Below are 21,809 nucleotides of genomic sequence, written 5' to 3'. Positions count from 1 at the left end.
TGAACAACGTAGGCCCCGCCCATACCACACCATAGGATAATCCAAACCGTCCATTTGATGGGTCATAAACATAAATAGGTTGCATCCCAAAATACCATAGGCTGATCCTAGCCCTCCGATCTAAATAGAAACTACATCTTATGCAACCTCTATAGATTGTAGGGTTGTGATCATCCTACAGAAATGATTTTGGGGCACAACCTATTTACATTGTGGCCCATCAAATGGATGGCTCGGATCATCCTATGGTCTGGATAGTACACTTCATTTTCAAAAATATGGGTGGGGCCTAAATTGGTACGAACCACACCATAGGATGATTCAAGATCATCCTATGTTGTGGACAGTACGTTTCAATTTGAAAAATATCGGTGGGGCCTACGATTGGGCCTTACTGTTAGTGTACGACCAACTCCATAGGATTATCCAAACCATGGACGGCTTGGATCATCCTATGTTGTGGACGGGCCTTAATGTTACTGTACGACCACAGGATGATCCAAACCATTCATTTGATGGGCCAACCCTTTTGGGGGCACAACCCATTTACATTATGGCCCATCAAATGGACGGTTCGGATCATCCTATGGTCTGGACGGTACACTTCATTTTCAAAAATATGGGTGGGGCCTAAATTGGGTCTTAATGTTACTGTATGAACCACACCATAGGATGATCCAAACCATGGACGGCTTGGATCATCCTATGTTGTGGACGGTATGCTTCAATTTGAAAAAATATCAATGGGGCCTACGATTGGGCCTTAATGTTACTATACGACCAACTCCATAGGATTATCCAAACCATGGACAGCTTGGATTGTCCTATGTTGTGGACGGGCCTTAATGTTACTTTACGACCAACTCCATAGAATGATCCAAACCTTTCATTTGGTGGGCCACAGTGTAAATAGGTTGTGCCCCAAAAATCATTTCCATAGGATGATCACAACCCTACAATCTATAGAGGTTGCATAAGATGTAGTTTCTATTTAGATCGGAGGGCTAGGATCAGCCTATGGAAATGATATTTTGGGATGCAACCTATTTACGTTTATGGCCCATCAAATGGACGGTTTGGATTATCTTATGGTGTGGTATGGGCGGGGCCTACGTTGTTCAAAGATGGGCCCACCATTCCACCAAGTGTTTCTGTTGGGCCCACCAACTGTTCCTGTTGTGTGTGTGTGTGTGGAGAGAGAGAGAGAGGAGCGGTCAAAATGCTGGAAAGTGACATATACGTTAGATCCACGTTTAACGTTAGGAAGCCGTCGCGGGGGAGGGGCGGGGGGAGGGAATATCAGCGCCCCAAATTACCCATAAAAAAAAATTAAAAAATCATCTCTCTCTCTCCATAGAAAACCCTAATAGTTCTGTCTTTCTTCGTCCTGTCTGTAGATAACTCTCAGACAACTTTTCTGAGTGGAGGCGATTACACAACGGCCATACGTCATTGGAGATATTGGTAAGCTGTATTTTTTGGGATTAGATTTTGGTTTAAACACTGTTTCTTGCTAGGCTGTTTAAATAGACTTGATTGGTTTCTTTATAAAGATATATAGTGTTGGCTTAATGTTGGACTGAATTAGATAAGAATCTGAGTAGTAGCAAATATCTGATATTTTCATTGATTGTTATCTGTTGGAATCGAATCTATTAACTAACCAACTTCTCCAAAAGCTTAAGCTGTTGAGGTTTGAACTCAGAGACCTTTGGCTCTGATACCATGTTAACTTACCAACTTCTCCAAAAGCTTAAGTTGTCGGAGAAAGGCAGTATTTATCTTTTATACTTTAACAGAATCGATCTTCCAATTGATTTGTCTCTCAACACCTCTAGAGTAGAATTGTAGATTGATATGTTACGAAAGCGGGGATGAGAATTGAATTGATATGATTTAATCATCCTGTTCTTGGGTTTATTTTATCATCCTATCTATATTCAGAAAAAATGCTAGGCACATTGCCAATCTTGCCTCTACGGGCGCCTCCATTAGATGGAAATCTCGGCCCTCTTCCGGAATCACAAGTAACAGAAGAGAATGAAAAAGAATTCCTCAATCAGAATGCAGCAAGCCCAGCTCCTGTTTCTGTTGCGGTTCACACCACAACAATTGGAATCATTCACCCCCCTCCCGACATTCGAACCATTGTAGACAAGACTGCCCAATTCGTCGCAAAAAAGGGGCCTAAATTCGAGAAACGGATCCTTGCACATAACACTGGCAATGCCAAGTTCAATTTCTTGAGCAGCTCAGATCTTTACCACGCTTACTACCAACACCGCATCACTGAGTTCCGTACTCAGCTCCAATCTTCCTCTCAGCCTCCTCCTCCTTCACATCCCGGCGATTCTGCTCCTGAATCAGAAACTGCGTCTCCAGCTGCTGATGGCATTGAAGTAGCTAAAATGGATAGCATTTCTCACTTTAGGCCTGTCCACAAAGTTCTTGCACCACCAGAGCCTGATCGGTATACTGTTCAGCTTCCTGAAGGGATTACGGGGGAGGAATTGGATATTATTAAGCTTACCGCGCAATTTGTTGCTCGAAGTGGGAAGAATTTCCTGGATGGTCTGATGATTAGGGAGGGAAACAATCCCCAATTCCATTTCCTGAAGCAAACTCATAGTATGTTCAAAATTTTCACCACACTTGCAGATGCATACTCATTGGTATTGATGCCGAAGGATTTGACTGATAAGCTGCGGAAGAGTGCTACAGATATGACCACTGTTCTTGAGCGGTGCTTGCATCGGCTAGAGTGGGAGTGGTCGTAAGAACAGGTGAGGCGGAAAGCGGAGGATGAAATCGAGCAGGAACGAATGCAGATGGCAATGATTGATTGGCATGATTTTGTTGTTGTGGAAACAATTGAATTTGTGGATGACGAAGATGATGAATTGCCCCAGCCAATGACCTTAGAGGAGGTTATAAGGAGAAGCAAGGTGTCTGCCATGGAAGAAGAAGAAATTGTTGAGCCTGGAAAAGAGATGGAAATGGAAACGGATGAAGAAGAGGTTCAGCTTGTTGAAGAAGGGATGAGAGCCGCCAGTCTTGAAGAGTATGATGATGATAATAAGAAGAACGAGATGAAGGTTCCTGGCGAGCCGGACCCACTGATGAGAATTGTGAAAAACTGGAAGAGACCTGAAGAGAGAGCCCCTGCCGAAAATGACCCGACAAAGTTTGTTGTTTCTCCCATCACCGGCAAGCTTATCCCCATCAATGAGATGGCGGAGCACACGAGAATTTCTCTTATAGATCCCAAGTACAGAGAGCAAAAAGAGAGAATGATGGCTAAGATCCGTGAAACAACCCTCGCTCAAGATGATGAGATTTCAAGGAACATTGTGGGCCTCGCACGGACGCATCCCGATATCTTTGGAACTACGGAGGAAGAAGTATCCAGTGCTGTTAAGGCAGAGATTGAGAAGAAGAAAGTGGAGCAACCAAAGAAGGTCATATGGGATGGTCACTCATGAAGCATTGGGCGGACAGCAAATCAAGCCTTGTCACAGAACCTTTCGGGGGAGGAGCAAACCGATATTAATAGTAACGAGGCAAGAGCTCTACCAGGTCCTGTGCCTCCACCAAACCCGGTGTACCATCACTCCGTTCTCTCCCTCCACCACCTGGACTTGCCCTGAATATGCCTCATATGCCCCCAAATGCAATTCAGTATTCCACTCCAACCAGTTCTGGACTCCTTGTACCTCCACCACTGAGGCCACCTGTTATCCCCATGATTTCATCAATAAGGCCACCACCTCCATCTCTGCAATATCCTCTGCTCAACAACCCCATATGATCAACCGACCACCACCACTGCCTTCTTCAGTTTCTATTACTGTGAATCCCCCCATGCCACCTCCACCTGGGTCACAGTTCACACCTTTAGCAATTCCGCGGCCTTTCATGCCTATGCAAATCCTGTTAAGAGAGCACCGACTCTCTCTCTCTCTCTTTCTAGATTTCTCTCTAGATTTCTAGAATCCTCTCTCTAGAATTCTCTTCTTCTTCTTTTTAGACAATCCTCTTTCTAGAGATTTCCCTCTTTCTAGAGATTTCTCCACTCTTCCTTTTTCCTTTATTTTAAAACATTATTCTATATGTTTCTTTCTAGAAATATCTAATGCTAGAAGAGTGTAGCCACCATTTTAGAATAATGGGGAAACATCTCTAGCAAGTATACAAAGGAGGCATCCCCTTCCATTTGGGCATGTAGAGTTCAAAGCTTCTCCTTAGATTGTGCAAAGGAGTAATTGAGTGTGTGTGATGAGAGCAAAGTGATTGTGGGTGAGAAACTCTTGAGTGCATTGAGTGTATACAAGTTGTGTACTTTTGAGCTTTTACATTGAACAAAAGTTGTTCTTCCACAGCTCAAATTTCAACAAGTGGTATCAGAGCAGGCGATCAGGGATCGTTCTATCCGGAAGTTCTGCAACTATACAGTTAGGGACTGTGAAGCTTATTGGTCTGGGACCAGGCTTACTTGGTAGAGTGCAGGGCATCACCAAGTCACGTGGCAGATATTTCTGGTTCGGCTAACGGCGTGGAGAAGCTCAATGACAACAACTACAACAATTGGAGTGTTCGCGTACAATTTTACCTGCCCGGACAGGACTTGTGGGATATTGTCGGCGTCGAAAACACCACACCACCCACTAATGCTGACGAGTTGAAGAAATGGAAGATTAAGGCTGGTAAGGCTATGTACGTCCTTGCAGTAACTATTCAAGATGAATTATTGCAACACATTAAAAGCGCAAAAACGCCAAAGGAGGTGTGTGTAGACACCCCATTTTGACCGAACCCTAACAGAGTCGTTAGGGTAGAAACCCTGTTAAATTAGTGTTTTAATGTCCCAAATTTGTTCCTAGAATAGGTTAAGGTCTCATTTAGGTCCCCGTAAATTTTCGTCCGAATCCGTCGCGGTTTGCCTAGCAAACGGACGATGTTTGTAGAGTAGTGTAGTGTAGGAATAAGGGTGGCGATTCAGCCAGGAGCGGGGGTGTGCAGGAATTTAGGAAACCAGTTCAAATTTTCTATAAGGGGTTGTCCAGGCAGAAGCAGGGGTATGCGGATTAGTGTGTAGCATAATTAGGGGGTGTTTTATCCTGAAGCAGGGCAATTTCGTAATTTGCAAAGATGCTTTTCTTCCCCTCCAAGTCACCATTAAGGCCTAAGCTAGGTTAGTGAGAGCTTTAGGACTAGAATTAGCCAGGGGGGAATCCTATGTAGATTAGGCTTCCTTTGATCCCAGCCCTTAAACAAAAGCTGATTTGAAGGGCTAGGATCAAGGGGAGGGAGATATTTTCCATAAAATTTTCCCCCTCCGCCATTGCCCGAGGCCCCCCCCCCCCCTGTAAGTTAGAAGATGTACAAAATGCATTGATGGGGGCTGTCCAAGGGAGAGGAAAGGGGGGGCAGAATATATCACCTTTTCTGGACCATTTCTTTCCTGGGCCCCCCCTGAGGGAGAAAGGAGTAGTCATAAATATGCATAGAGGGGGGTTGTCCCGGGGGAAAAGGGATCGAATTTATCATTACCCTATATAGGCTTAACGAATTAGGGTTGAGAGGAGGATTTTCTTTTTTCGTTCGGAAGCAAAAAAAAAAAACCAGAGAGAAAAGAGAGAGAGAGAGAGAGGAAGAGGAAGAAGGAGGCAACCACTCCCATCCCCACTTCCCCTAATATCCAAACCCGCCTCCGACCACCATCTCCGGCCTCCTCATCCTCGCACCCACCACCACTCTCACCGTCCTCCTCCCCCTCTGCAAACCCCTAATCCGAACCCCATCTCCGGCCGGAGCTCCACCCTCATCCCATCACCATTTTCTTCTTTTTCTTCCTCCACCGGTCAGCACCACCACCCTTTTCTTCTCTTCTTCAGCCACTTCTTTCTCTCTAGACCCACCACTGTGTTTTTGACGCAAACCCTTTTTTTTCAGTTTCAATCCCCCATTGATTCCGGCTAGAATCTCGCCGGAATCCGACAGACCCGCCTAAACCTTCTTCCCATCTATCATTATCAAACCCTCTCAAGCTTCTTATCCACCATCTTCTCCAAACCCACCTCGTTCGACCAAATCCGCGCCACCATCTCCTCCTCCTCCTTCTTCTTCTTCTTCCCCACCTCCGACCGCCGGCCATCTCCTCTTTTTCCGCCTCCAATCACTATTCATCCCCTCTGCACCTCCCATCTTCACAGCCCCTCTTCTCATTTCTTATAACCCCGATTTTGCTCCTTTCCCTCTTATTCTCCGGTGGGATTTTCGTCGGAATCCAGCCATAACCATTAAATCCGGTCCTCCATCCTCCAAACACCCGAACCCATCTCAGCCACCTCCCATCTTCTCCTTCATTTTTCCCTTTTCTCCTCTGCAAAACCCTAACCCCTCTTCAAACCCATCTCATTTTCTACCCAAAATCCCCATTTGAAACCCACCACCACCTCCATTGAAGCCCCTTTAAAACCCACGTAGAAACCCCATTTCCACACCACCCGTAGCCATCAAAACCCACCTCTGCAATTTCCTTCTCCGGCAACTCTGCCGGAATCCAGCACCGGCACTTTTTCTTCACCCAATCTAACCCCTTCTCCTAACAGCCACCTCCTCCCACCACCATTACCACCACTGCCATCATCAAACCCCCATTTTCACTTGCAGAGAAGAGATAGAACAGTTCAGATCCATCATCTGCTTGTAAATTGAGACAGAATTCTAACTCGGAATTTCACGTTGGAGGAAGCTTGGCGTAGAATCACAAAGGTCCGAACCAAAATTGTCATGTAAGCGAGACTCAGGTAACATCTCTAACTATTCTTTACATCATTGAATTGTATGTGACTGTGCTATAATTTTCTTTTTCTTCTTAAATGGCAAGTAGTTCCCTGATGAGATAAATGCTTATTTTATAGGTTCGATCGAGATGACATATGTCATTAAAGTAATGGAGTTTTGATATTTACAGATTCATTAACCTGCTACTCTGTGATTAGCTCATGAGTGTTGAGGATAGTACCATATTTTGAGTTGAAAATATCTCTGGTACAGATTGTTTGGCATATATATATATATTTTTTAAGATGTAGTCTGTTGAAGTCTAGCATAAGCTAGTAAGATGTCGAGACAAAATTTTTTTTTTTTATGAATCCCCTTTCTATCTGTGTTGATTGTGACTAATACAAATTGATTATATTTGAGGTGTTCACCTGCAATGTCCATAGAAATATAATCTCGTGATTTTTTTTTATGATGTCTGTTAGCTGTTGAGAGATTATGATTTTTGCTTTGGTGTAAAATAGAATGAGGTGTTATATGTAGTTTTTCTTAAACGTAAGGAGCTAGAAGTTCTAGTTGTGTGGTTATTTGGATTGGTACGTGATTGTGTGACCTGGAATGAGTGTAGAACAGGAAGGTCATTTCGAATTATTAGGAGCATTGATCAAGCAGTGTTAGCATAAGGGTTTTCAAATCCATCAACTGTTGGAAAGGAGTTTAGATAAATGAATAATCTTTGTCATATTTCTAAAGTTGAAGGGAATCTGTTCCTTCCATTGGACCTTGATGTCCGAAAGATTATTGTGTGCTGATGACAATTCTTCTATATTAGCTCTTACTATCTTGAGAGGCTACTCTTCTCATCGAAGAATCACTTCGAGCAAGAGTCCCCGCTTGATCAATGAAGCGCAGAAAGTTTATATCTCTTTGTCATAAGTCGAAATGCTATTTGTTGGGGTTATAATGTGATCATTCTTTGGATAATTGCATGAGTTTATGTTCCCTACCAATGAGAATCTGTATAAAATTGATGCAATAATTCGAGTGGGATATCATCTGATGATAATAATCGTGGTTGTCTCAATTGTTTAACTATTGTCTTAGTAGTTTGGAGGGTGAAGATGAATTTGTGGATGATAATCATATAGTTGCTGTTCTATAGTATGCAGCTGATGTTTTGCAGATTATATCCTTTGTAGTTGTGATTTTTTTTATTTTTTTATTTTATTATTTTTTTTATTTTTTTTAAGAACCCTTCTCTGGGCAATGATAAGGTTACTTGGAGCCCGTCTTTATATTTTGTGGCTCACCGCTTCGCACTTGGATCTGCACAAGTTGATGTCCCCTGTAGGCACTAAAAATTTTACTAATTGGAATTATCATAATCTTTTGATATTTCTAATACTCTTCTTATCTTAAGCATTGAGTTAGGTTCTGTAGACAATAATGAATGGACTGTTCAGGTAAGACTATCTTGAGGCCTATCATACTTGTATTTATTTAAATAAATTGTTTAAGTGGAGAAGGAAATCAGATGACTACTCTATTCGATGTTATCGACATGAGTACTGTCTGATTTCAAGGCGGTTTGTAGAAATATTATGTGTATTGAAATCAGATGATTACTTTGGCATCATCTGATTTCGTTGGAGTCCCCGTATTGGGGTTTGTGGTTGGCTTTGAAGTGTTTAATATCATTTTTTTTTTACTTCATTAGGCTACCCAGCGGCTGGTCTGGGCTAATTAATGTTGTTTACCATTTTATGATTGATATTCTTACAGATTGTGCACTCTTTAGTTGTAAATCATACTTTGCGGATATTTGTTTTGTTTTTATATCAATTGATTGGAAATTTGAGATTATCTGGTATCCTTTTTCCTCTCTCTTTGGGTAGACTAGCACAGTCTTTTAGATTTTTGTTAGATTTCTTTAGATACTATAACCGGTACTAGGAGACATACTCTGTCTCGTTAGGCAATCCTCCTTTTGAGGCAAGCCTCTTTTTTTTAGTTTAACCTCAGGGAGGTTGCTTTGATTTTGATAAATGGTGTACCTATAGGAGGCATGCCTTGCCTCATTTAGAGAGCCTTTGAATCATTCGTTTGTGTGGTGATATTATCGGGGGAGTCTTTGACTCATTTGATCTTTATTGATGTTATTAGGGAGTCATCTGTCTTGGCTTTGTAAGTAGTTAGCCTTTGGAAGGCCTGCTTGGCCTTATTTGTAGATTCCTCTCAATTAGTTGTCTTAGCCTCGCTTCCCCCTTGCAAGGGCAATGATAATGTTACTTGGAGCCCATCTTTGTGTGTGTTTGGGAGACCCGCTCGGTCTCATTCTCTCGTTAGTCCTCCTCTCTGTGCGTCGTTTGGTTTCGGGAGAACACCATACTCGGCTTGGCAGCATACCCCTACCCTTATGGGTATTGGGTTGCACATTTGTTGCACCCTAGGGCTAGGTAGCTGTCCGGCCCGGCTGAGTGTTTTACCTCTGCCAAATGTGCAAATTCGTGTTTCATTCTCTTTTAGAAAGTCTTTGACTCGTCTATCCTTTAGTTGGTATTAGTGGAGTCTTTGACTCGTGTTTCATTCTCTTTTAGAGAGTCTTTGACTCGTCTATTCTTTAGTTGGTGTTAGTGGAGTCTTTGACTCGTGTTTCCATTTCTTTTAGAGAGTCTTTGACTCATTTATCCTTTAGTTGGTGTTTTTGGAGTCTTTGACTCGTGTTTTCATTTCTTTAAGAGAGTCTTTGACTCATTTATTTTTGTGATGTTGTTATCAGTGGAGTCTTTGACTTGTGTTGTTGTCAGTGGAGTCTTTGACTCGTGTTTCCATCTCTTTTGAAGAGTCTTTGACTCTTGTCTCCCTCAGTTGCTCTTTTTGAAGAGTCTTTGACTCTTGTATCTCTCAGTTGCTCCTTTTGAAGAGTCTTTGACTCTTGTATCCCTTAGTTGCTCTCTTTGAAGAGTCTTTGACTCTTGTACCCCTCATTTTGCTCTTTTTGGAGAGTCTTTAACTCTTTTATCCTTCAGTTGCTTTTATTAGAGAGTCTTTGACTCATTTATTCGTCAGTTACTGCTATTAGAGAGTCTTGGACTCATTTGCTCTTATAATGGTATTATTAGAGCCTAGTTTCTCCTTTTAACTCTAGGGTTCGTCCCTAGGATGTTGTTTTGTATTTTCCCTCCGGTCTTTGACCAAAAGGGTGAAAACATCAGAAACCTATAATCCAAAAATATTGAAACATTTGAATTGTTTTAAAATGTTCTGAGTGTAGTTAGAGAGTTCGTTTCGAACTACGTTGGCTTGATCCTCTTCCGAGGTACGTAGTGCAGCTTGGGATTTATATCCCAAGTCCAGCCAAACTTTGTAAATAAATGCTTTAACCCTTCTTTCTTCAAAACCTTGTTTTCAACAAGATCTTCCTCTAGAGTTAGGAGTTTGTCCTAGATAGAGAGTTTTAGAGTTAGGAGTTTGTCTTGGATTTGTTGTGTGCTTGTTTGTGTTTGTTTTAGAGTTAGGAGTTTGTCCTAGAGTCATAGGAGCGCCTCCGTCCGGTCAGTTGGCGATTCGCATCGCCGACTGATGACTAGGTCTAGGATGTGTTAGTGATCCCATTGTTTTCCTTAGGATGCACAGCCTAGTTACACATAGGTTGTAGGAACCACCTACATTAGCCTAGGGCTAATCTGCATTTAGCTAGGACATATAGGGTGTCCTAAAATTCACAATTCACTGGAATTTAAATAATCGTACAATAAACTTTAATAACTAGTCCGGTCTTTTAGATCGAGTCTAGGATAGAGGTCTAGGTGTCTTAGGCATCCTATAGCTTAGAATAGGTGCGAAGAACTACGTTGCCTTGATTCTCGTGGAGGCGGGGATACGTAGGCTTCTTTGGATGAATACCAGACCATCCGAGGACTCGGGCTAATAATTTAGAGTCTTAGGATTTGTTGTGTAGTTATTGTATTTCTTTTGATGTGTTTTCTTACATTCTTGTACTGATCTTATACATTTAGCTATAGCTTGCATGTGTTTGCACATCAGAATTTAGACACCCATTAGGTATGTCACTCATAACCTAGCTATGCTTATGTGACACCTCTTTCATTTATTTTTTGTGTGCTTATTATTTCTATTCTCAGGAAATGCATGCTTAGATAGACGATTCCTGAGGATCGTTCCCATTTCACATGATTTTTGCCCAAAACTCTTCGAGGTTAATAATAAATGGCATAAGAGACCAAGTGTTCGCACTCGGGCGAATTGGGGGCGCTCTTCGGACCTTCTCCATTCGTCATCAGGCACGGACCTTTTGTATCTCTGGTTATCCATTGCAAACAGAGCATTTGTTTTGGTTCCATGGCTTGTCCATGGATGGCGACTCTGAGTTATTTTTCAGATATATCTTGGTTTCGAGCCCTGGCTCCGGATCAGGATGTATCTCTTTCTTTTATATCGCCACTCATGCTATGCTGTGAGGGTGGCATCCGTTTCGAGAGTTCCTTGGCAGAGCTCTCTTCCGTTGTGGAGATCTTAGAGGATTGCTGTGGGGGCCTCGTGTCCCCCGCCGCACTCGTCCTCTCAGGATCGGGGTCCACAGCGTGGGACACACTAGCAGCTCTTTTTGCACGAACGAATGATGCTAAGCTCCAGCGGCTGGAGAACGAGCTCCTATCATCTTCACAAAAGGATACGACAGTGAGTGAATATTTCACAAAAATTAAATCTATTTGTGAAGAACTTTCAAAATTAGATCCTACAAATGCCATCTCCGAAGCACGAATGAGGAGAATAATTATTCACAGGTTGAGGCCGGAATATAACGGGCTTATTACGGCGACCCGTGGATGGGCCAAAGAGCCAACTCTTATAGAGTTGGAAAATATACTAGCCAATCAGGAGGCCTTAGACAAACAAATGTCTACAGCCTCAGTAAATGATGACAAGGCGTTGTTCAGCAAGAGAAAATGATTCAATGACAAAAATGCTGCGAGATCAAAAACTGGCGGTGATCGAAAATATCAAGAAGGATCGAAAAAGAGACCAGAAGGAAAGGGCTCGCAGCAAGGGGGAGCTCGACAAGGACGAGGCAACGAAGATAAGAAATATCATCGCCAAAACAACCAATGTTACAACTGCGGAAAAAGAGGACACTTTGCACGTGACTGTTGGTCCAAGCGAGTGGAGGGTAATGCAGCAACCTCCACCCAAAAATGAGAATGACAGTGAAAATGAGTGGGATTTTCAAGCATCACTTGCCGTTGAAGACCCCACAGAGTTGGCGGCCTCATGCGTCATAGAACCAGAGGAGGAGTCTACACTTGTTACGGTGAGTGATAAATTAATTAATTATGATGATGATTGAATTGTAGATTCTGGATGCTCCAATCATATGACTGGAGATATGGAGAAGTTCAGGGGCGATGCCACATGAGAGGAAAAGGGGGCAATTGCCCCCCTTAATTTTTTGGAAAAAAAAAATATACCTTCATGTTTTAATATTTTTTTATCTTTACCCCTTTTTTAAAAAAATATGCCCCCCTTTCCAATCATCCCTAAGATAGAAAATAAGTTTAAAATTTTAATTTTACCATTTTTATCTCCCTTTTTTGTGCAAAATTTACTATAATTTTTGCCCCCTTGTGCAAAATTTCAGATAGAAATTTTTTCTATCTTAATTTTAAGATAGATAAAAAAATTACTATAATTTTTGCCCCCCTTGTGCAAAATTTTTGGCATCGCCCCTGGAGAAGTTGACTGATATGACGGAATATAAGAAAGGACGAATGGTCGTCACGGCAAAAAACTCTAGCTTGCCTATAACTCACGTCGGCAAGCTCACAGCATCTGGAAATTATGTGGTGTTCGATGAAGCGTCTTCGTGGTGGTCATCACAAGAGGTGTTGCTGCCGAATATGAAAGAAATTGAAGAAAAGCTACAAGAAAGAATCGAAGATCAATCAAAGCCTGGTGAGGTTCCAGAAGTTGAACCCCAAGAAGAACATGAAGAGGCTGGATCAAAGACTCCTAAAAAACAAAGAGTCCTTGGCGAACAGGAGCATTGCAAAAGACACCTGAAGATGAAAGACCAAGACAACTTGAAGAGTTCGAGGAGGAAATAGATCCTCAACTAATTCCGAGAAAATCCTCGAGACAAAGAAAACCAAATCCCAAATATGCGAATGCTGCACTCACAGAAGAAGAGATAAATAAGGAGCCAGCCTTATATGAGGAAGCAGCACATATGCCAGAATGGAGAAAGGCTATGGATGAAGAAATTCAAGCTTTGCGGCAGAATGAGACTTGGGAATTGGTACCGAGGTCTGGAAATATACACCCTATATCCTGCAAATGGGTGTACAAAGTGAAGACTCGACCTGATGGGTCGATAGAAAGATATAAGACTCGACTTGTGGCTCGGGGATTCTTATAAAAATATCGTATAGACTACGATGAGACTTTCAGCCCGGTGGCGAAGATGACAACAGTACGTGTCTTAATAGCACTCGCTGCAAGTAAGTCTTGGAAGCTCTGGCAAATGGATGTGAAGAACGCGTTTCTGCATGGCAAGCTAGATCATGACATATACATGGAGCAGCTCCAAGGTTTTCAGAGCAAGAAATATCCAAGCTACATATGCAAGCTGAAGAAAGCGTTATATGGATTGAAGCAGGCACCAAGAGCCTGGTATGGTAAAATTGGAGAGTTCCTAATACAAAGTGGTTATTCTCTAGCACCGTCAGATTCTAGCTTGTTCGTGAAAGCCGGAGGGGGAAAGCACATCAACTACCGTAAGAGGAATCAAACTACAGAAGCTGAGTATAGAGCAGCAGCGATGGCAGCTCAAGAAAGCAGGTGGCTAATGCAGCTGATGAAAGACCTACATCAACCAATTGACTACTTGGTGGAGATCTATTGCCACAATCAATCAGCCATAATGTTGGCAGAGAACCCAGTCTTTCACGCAAGGACTAAGCACGTGGAAGTACCCTATCACTTTATTCGAGAGAAGGTGCTACAAGGACAAATTAAAATGAAGCACATCAAGACTGGAGGCCAGGTTGCAGACATATTTACTAAAGGACTAAGTGGCACAAAGTTTGAGGAGTTCAGAAGACAACTCGGGATGGTCACTAGATCGGAAATAAGGGAGAGTAGCCGGTAAAGAGAGAGTTGTCGTTGAGGGGGAGTGTTAAGAGAGCACCGACTCTCTCTCTCTTTCTTTCTCTCTCTAGATTTCTAGAATCCTCTCTCTAGAATTCTCTTCTTCTTTTTAGACAATCCTCTTTCTGGAGATTTCTCCACTCTTCCTTTTTCCTTTATTTTAAAACATTGTTCTAGATGTTTCTTTCTAGAAATATCTAATGCTAGAAGAGTGTAGCCACCATTTTAGAATAATGGGGAAACATCTCTAACAAGTATAAAAAGGAGGCATCCCCTTCCATTTGGGCATGTAGAGTTCAAAGCTTCTCCTTAGAGTGTGCAAAGGAGTAATTGAGTGTGTGTGATGAGAGCAAAGTGATTGTGGGTGAGAAACTCTTGAGTGCATTGAGTGTGTACAAGTTGTGTACTTTTGAGCTTTTACATTGAACAAAAGTTGTTCTTCCACAGCTCAAATTTCAACAAATCCCACCGCCTGCCATGCCTATTATGCCACCTCCACTGTTGCCTCAAGGAATGCCTCCACCACCGCCCCCTGAGGAAGCTCCTCCACCACTGCCAGAGGAGCCAGAGCCAAAGAGGCGGAGAGTTGATGATGCTTCACTTATTCCCGAAGACCAGTTCCTTGCTCAACATCGGGTAATGATCTGTACTTTACTTTCTTGTTTTTCTCACATTCGATCTTGTTTGACATTGCTACCGTTTCATATCTCTCTAGCTGATTTCTGAAGCAACGGACTGTCTAATGCTATCAAGACACCTGATTTTTAATATATTTTTTTAAATCTATGCTTGTATTTGCAGGGATCTGTTCGTGTTACTGTATCAATGCCCAACGTTGATGAAGGAAACTTGAGAGGGCAGATTCTAGAGATCACAGTACAGTCCTTGTCTGAATCAATTGGCAGTCTGAAAGAGAAGATTGCAGGAGATGTTCAACTCCCTGCAAATAAACAGAAACTGAGCAGCCGGGCAGGTTTTTTTAAGGACAATCATTCACTTGCATACTACAACATTGGACCAGGAGAACACTTGCTCTCGCTTTAAGGGAACGTGGTGGCCAAAAGAGATAAACTCTTTTTCCAGCTAGCACTGGAAGGTTTACTTTGGAAATTCAGTATGAATAAACTGGACTTGTTTTCCAAGATTATATCTCTGTGACTCCTGGTTTTGAAACTGATGGAAAGTGTGGTATTTACTGCAGATGTTATTGGCTATCATTTTCTTAAGTGCTTCTATGGGGAACAAGTCTACAATGGCTTCCTTTCTTTCTCTACAATTCTTTGTATTCATATGTCCATTTAGTTGTTTCATTATCATTAAAAAGTTTAACAGATGTTTAGAAATTTATTCTACAGAGGGCTTCCTCTAACAAGCTTGATTTATGCTAGCAACTTCTTGGGTAGTTTCTCGTCTCCCTTATGTTCCGCAGGTTTTGCTTTCCAATGATGTTAGTGGGCTTGAAGGTCTGTACTAAAATAACCAATTGTGTAAGTTTATGTTTCTGAGAGGCTGATGTTACCTCTTTAAATCTGCAGTTCCTTTTGCAGCATGCTCTCCAGGACTTGTTTGTGCTCCAGACAAAGAGGGCAGACTTTACCTGAATGTTTCATGGAAGTTAAGTAGCAGCTTTCGAGAAGTTTATGCTAGTAATTCTTGAGTAATTTCTATACAAATTATCATGTTCTTTTTCACATTTGTGTTCGGTTTGGGGGTCCAATGCAACCCAATTGCATTTTAGGTGCAACTTGTGTTCATCACACTCTAGAAGGGTACAAGGTGGAAAGGTTTTTTAGGTTGGAGTTTACACACAAATTGCACCCAAATGCATGTAGTTGCACCCAAAAACTGAACTTATATTTAGCCATCTTGTGATTACAAATTTTCAATCTTCCTTTTTGTTCTCTTTGCAGACTTCCAATTTGCAACTGTATATATTAAATCATATATCCTCTCCCATGAGAAATTTCAATGCTTTTTTATGTTTAAGTTAGGTTGGATTCTCAGTTGAGCAAAGCTGTTTGTTTCTTTTGACTGCCTCTACTTGGAACTGCAGGTATTCTTGCTGCTTCGCACCTGGAAGGCGTTTTAGGCTTTTTTTTCTTTTTCTTTGTTGCAGCTGGCTTAAGTAAATATATTCCCTTCTTTATCTTGATATTTTCAGATGAAAGAGAGGGCATTCTCCCTATTAAATGATGATCTACTGGATTTTACATATGTTAAATTGGATGTCATCTTCCTAGCTTCTATGTTGTTCTCTTTCTAGATTATTTTGCTGGAAGGAAATAAAAAAGGGTATTAAGGGGCAGGTATTCAGGATTGAGGAATGATTTAATTGCTATCAAATCTTTATAGTTTATGCTATGCCATCAAGAGTAGGAACCTTTTTTTTTTTTCTGTTTCTTTACCTCATCTGCCTTTTAAGAAGGGTATCATTCCTTGTCATGTCAAATGCACTTGGCACTTACCACATATTTCCAACACAACAAGATGGGTTGGAGTGATACGAGTCATTCGTGGTGTTTGGTGACTTTCTTATTATGGAAATATGGGAAATAATTGTCTCAAAATATTAAGTTAAGCCAGCTGGGCTATGTAACTTTGGGTTTGGCCCACAATTTTGTGGAGTTCCGTCTCATGAGTCATGACTATGGGGATGTGATCATTCTTTTGTTCTTCGTAGTTGGCAATGCAGGAAAGTGGACGCATCATTTATCTGGGGAAATGTTATCCGCAATACGGTATTTTGATGAGGGCACTCCTCACTTTATTAAAAGTACTGTATGGCCCGCACCATAGGATGATCCAAACCATCCATTAGATGGGCCACAGCCTAAATGGGTTGTGCCCCAAAAATCATTTCCATAGGTTGATCCTAACCCTCCAATTCTGAATGTTAGAGGGTTTATCCTAACCTTCTATAAATCGGAGGGTTAGGATTAACATATGGAAATGCTTTTTGGGGCACAACCTATTTAGGTTGTGGCCCATCTAATGGACGGTTTGGATCATCCTATGGTGCGGGCCATACCGTACTTTTAACAAAGTGAGGAGTGCCCTCAGCAAAATACACTAGTGTGGATAACATTCCCTTTATCTATAGGATCAATTACCAAAGGGGGACAAAAATTAGGCAAAATTATCAACTGGACCCAGGCTTTTCAGAAATTAACCAATGGGGGACAAAATATGTCTTGTCATTAAAAGCTGGATGAAAATGCCCTTTTCTTAAGCAACAAGTTTTGCTTTTCCACTTTTCCCTCTTCTCTCTTCTTTCCCTCTTTTTTTTTTTTCACTTTTCCATTTTCAACTTGTTTTTTTTGCCCTACCAGTCATCTTCTTCATCATTTTAGCCACCATTGGAGGAGGGAAAGCTCGAAAACTTGAAACGTGAGTTCATTCCCATCTCTCTCTATATCTAGGTTTTGTTTTTCATTTGTTTTAGGGTTTTGTATTTCTCCTTCTCCCTTTCAATGGAGGATGAGGAAGATGAATCGTACGGTAGAAAGAAAAAAAACGTGAAAATGAACGAGTGAAAAAAAACATGAAGTAAAAACATGTTCATAAGGCACTTGATAAGCCCATTCGGAATTTGGTAACCCCATTTTGATACTGGATAACCCTAACTCTAGAGACGTGAAAACCCCCTTCCAAAACTCCAGTACCCTTGGGCAATTTTAAGGGACTTGATAAGCCCATTCGTAAATTGGTAACCCCATTTTGATACTAGATCCCAATCCCAATCCCAAATACTTGAAAACCCCTTTCCAAAACTCTAGTGCCCTCGGCCAATTTTTAGGGACTTGATATGCCCATTCGGAAATTGGTAACCCCATTTTGATACTTGATAACCCCAATCCTAGAGATTTGAAAACCCCATTCCAAAACTCCAGTACCCTCGGCCAATTTTCAAGGACTTGATAAGCCCATTCAGAAATTGGTAATCCCATTTTTTATATTAGATAACCCCAATCCCAGAGACTTGAAAACCCCCTTCCAAACTCTAGTATCCTTGGCCAATTTTTAAGGACTTGATCACCCCATTCGGAAATTAGTAACCCCATTTTTTATACTAGATAACCCCATTCCTAGAGACTTGAAAACCCTCTTCCAAAACTCCAGAACTCTCGGCCAATTTTCAAGCACTTGATAAGCCCATTTTGATACTAGATAACCCCAATCCCAAATACTTGAAAACCCCATTCCAAAACTCTAGTACCCTCGGCCAATTTTCAGGGACTTGATAAGCCCATTCTGAAATTGGTAATCCCATTTTGATACCTGATAACCCCAATCGTAGAGACTTGAAAACCCCCTTTCAAAGTCAAAACGTGTTGTATATGCCAAAGGGTATTTTTTGTCCAGCTTTTACTGACAAGACCTCTTTTGTCCCCCGTTGATAATTTTTGAAAAGCATGGGTCTGTTGATAATTTTGCCTAATGTTTGTCCCCCATTGGTAATTGGTCCTTATATAAGGAAATGGTATTTCAACTACTTTTGTTGTCTTTTACAAATAGTAACGTGCATTCTACCTCCTTTCGTGTCTCTTTCCTAGAAAACAAAGTTATTCAGGAAAATAATTGTGTTTGCTACTGGTATTTGACCTACCATGTTTTGATGATGAGAACTTTTTTGATAATGGTACGAATAACCTCACACACTTTTTAACCAGCTGTTAAAAGCAATTACAATTCTCAAAAAGCTCTCAGCAGCCGATTAGAAAAGTGTAAAATAAGGTTATTCGTCCCCTTATGAAAACATGGTCATGAAGATACCAGTCTCCTAAGCTAAACTGCTAAAGGGCACCCTTTCAAAAACCCAGCTCCTAGGGTGCCCCTATTGGATCCAAGTCAACCAACCACATTTTTCATTCCTTTAATTTTCTATTTTCTTACTGTTGCTTAGACCCTATTGTTGCTGGCATTATTTGTAGGCCCTCGTTTAGAAAAGTATGATTGCCCAATCACTGCAATTTTTTAGGCCATGAAGCATATACAAGAGAAGCCTGATTAGGAAATGAAACCAAGTCATAACTCACAAAGTCACAAGCAACCCCTGTAAAAAGGTATTCAATCCCTTCACGGAAAGTGCGAATCCAATGCCATCATATGGGTTGGAAAGCATATATGGCATGTTAAAACTTGCCCATCATGTTACTAAGTAAAGCAAGGCATACAGACATCTCTAATATTCCTTCATCAAATGGACATGATTCTGTCTGTTTGGATGAAAGAGATAAAATATGGGAGGAATTCCATAGTCTAGTTAGTTAAAAAATTTCCAAGAAAATTAGAAAAAAAATAAAAAAAATTTGATTTATAAAATAATCTTTCATTGAAAATGAGTTACCTGGAAAACCCATTTTTCCACAAAAATTTAGCCCTCTAGCCGTGAGAAAATTTTTACATGGAAAACCCATTTTCCAAGTTAATTTTTTCCCTGTTTTTTGGGAAAATTGTAACCCTACTTGAGCCTGAAATTTTCTTGTCGTTACACCAAACTGACCACATGTACAAACCTAGGGTTGTTCTATACAAGGAAGAAAAGGTAAGAAAAAGAGAATCCAGACAAGTAAAAAGGGCATAAGAAAATAGAAAAAATGATCCTTTAATTTGGCTGCATTCAACCCAGAATCCCATCCACATGGCTTTGACCCATCTGTTGCAATTAAATATAAATATTACCGTTCCAAGCCATCTTCCTTCCCGAGTTGCAAGGAAGGCAAGTTCCTCACACCATTAAAAGCCCAGGGAAAGCCCCCCCAAAAAAAAAACCAACCCAAATCTTACAAAGAGAGAACCAAAGAAATGGCAAAGGCGAGTCGGGCGAGTCAATTCGTGATGGAATCGGACGAGGTTGAGTCGATGGCTAGGGAATCGGGCGTGTCGGTGCTTGAGCTCCTCCCCTCACTAGTGAAATCGGCAAAAATGCTAGCAAGACCCCCAATTTCAAATTACCAAGTGGGTGCCGTCGGATTAGGATCCGACGGCAGGATCTTCTTCGGCGTAAACCTCGAGTTCCCGGGCCTTCCTCTCAACCATTCGGTCCACGCAGAACAGTTCCTAATAACCAACGCAGGCCTAAACGGGTCGGCCCGAATCGAATACATCGCGGTCTCATCGGCCCCTTGCGGCCATTGCAGACAGTTCCTTCAAGAGATCCGGGGAGGATCCGAAATCAAGATCCGCATCACATCCGAAGAGAACCAAAACCCGAGTCAAACGAGTCAACTCGGTGAACTCGCCTTCAGCCCGCTCTCTCATTTCCTCCCTCACCGGTTCGGTCCGGACGATCTCCTAGACAAGGACGTACCTCTCCTCCTCGAACCGCATCATTACGGTTTGTTTCTCGCCGAAACCGATAAGAACCGGCATTGTTGTAACGGGTTTGGTGCCGGTTCTTTCGAAGAGCTGAAGAGGGCCGCTTTAGAGGCCGCGAATCGGGCCCACGCCCCGTATAGTGGGTGTCCTTCGGGGGTGTCGATAGTAGATTCGAGGGGTAGGATTTTTTCTGGGTCTTATGCCGAATCTGCGGCGTATAACCCTAGCCTGGGCCCACTACAAGCTGCGCTTGTGGCTTACGTGGCAGGTGGGGGATCGTACGATCAGATCGTGGGGGCGGTGTTGGTTGAGAAGGAAGCAGCGGTGGTGGGCCAGGAGAGCACGGCACGGCTCTTGTTGGAGTCTATCTCGCCTGGTTGTGATTTTATTGTGTTTCGTTGCCCCACGAAAGAGGAGTGTTAGATAAATAGATGGAAAAGGAGGTGATATTGATGGATTGGAAACATTAGAAGAAATAAAGTTTATAAGATTGTTGATAATAAAAACATGGTCTTTGAATCTTTTCCTTCATTTCAATATATCTAATGTAGAATCACTGATTAAAAAAATAAAATCTACTGTAGAATCTATTTTCTTTGTTTTGAGGTTTTTGCTATGTTTTACTTGTTGGATTAGATTAATGGGTATTGTTTTTTAGGGTTCTAATAAACTTGGATTGTTTAAGGGCTAATCTATTACAGAGGCAATTATTAGATCATTAGAAATTCTGCTGTCACTATTAATACTGTAAGTGAAGCTAATGATGAGTTGGGATTGAACCTCCCACCTCATGGTTGAAGAACAAGGCCATGATCAATTGAAATAGGGACTCTACCCATTTTTCTAATCTGAGTTTATTAAAAAGGCAGCTTGGTTCTATTCATCTCTTGTGAAAATGGGGAAGATTGTAAGAATTTTTGTGGACTTGCATATCACATGTTTTGGCTTTTCTAAAAACTGAACTGTTGATCAGTTAGTTTTTGAGCTGTGAACACTATAGCCACATGTGTTCACATTAGAAGGGGTATGGTAATGGGTTAATAATATGTGTGAGCATGTTGTATGCCAAATAATGTTAGTGGGCTTATTTGAGGAGCAAGAGTCGATAATGGGTGGACCCTAGACTTTCCTTTGAAGTTGTTATAAATACGGGATTGGTCTCTGCTCTCACAAATAAGGCTGTCTTTTCTTCCCATTGGAATACACATAAGGAAGTGGAGAGAGTTAAAGACCGCCTAGATTGTTCTTTGTATTGTAGAGGATCGGAATCATACCAAGTTTGTGAAACAGAGGTATTTATGCCTGATCTCTTCTTTCATTTAGTTTCTTGATTCATGAGCTTCTGATTTCATCACGCAATATTAATCTTACAAGATGGCTGAAAGCCACACTCCCTCCTTTTATTACTGCACTCTAATTATACATTTTTCCTTATTAATGATAGAAATTAAAAATAATCCGATTCCTCATATTTCTAAGTTTCTTCTTCTCCTCCTCCCTCAGCCATCAGCCCTGTTACAAGATGGCTGATGTTGTAG

The 21,809-nt window shown here is 41.5% G+C and overlaps 1 protein-coding gene and 1 pseudogene across 1 annotated transcript; both read left to right on the top strand.

The window, feature by feature from the left end:
- Positions 1–1,263: 1,263 nt before the first annotated feature.
- Positions 1,264–16,314, top strand: LOC143847581 (putative splicing factor 3A subunit 1 pseudogene; annotated as a pseudogene).
- Positions 16,315–19,613: 3,299 nt separating this feature from the next.
- Positions 19,614–20,845, top strand: LOC143860016 (cytidine deaminase 1-like). The gene has a single exon (XM_077370528.1). The coding sequence runs from the start codon at positions 19,759–19,761 to the stop codon at positions 20,692–20,694; it is 936 nt and encodes a 311-aa protein (XP_077226643.1). The 5' UTR covers positions 19,614–19,758; the 3' UTR covers positions 20,695–20,845.
- Positions 20,846–21,809: the final 964 nt, after the last annotated feature.

This window comes from Tasmannia lanceolata, unplaced genomic scaffold (assembly GCF_043159265.1).
Source record: "Tasmannia lanceolata isolate RefF3 unplaced genomic scaffold, GAP_Taslan_0.1 ptg000003l, whole genome shotgun sequence".
Classification (NCBI taxonomy): domain Eukaryota; kingdom Viridiplantae; phylum Streptophyta; class Magnoliopsida; order Canellales; family Winteraceae; genus Tasmannia; species Tasmannia lanceolata.
The sequence above is the reverse complement of the archived record's forward strand: the minus strand, read 5'-3'. Positions and strand labels throughout refer to the sequence as shown.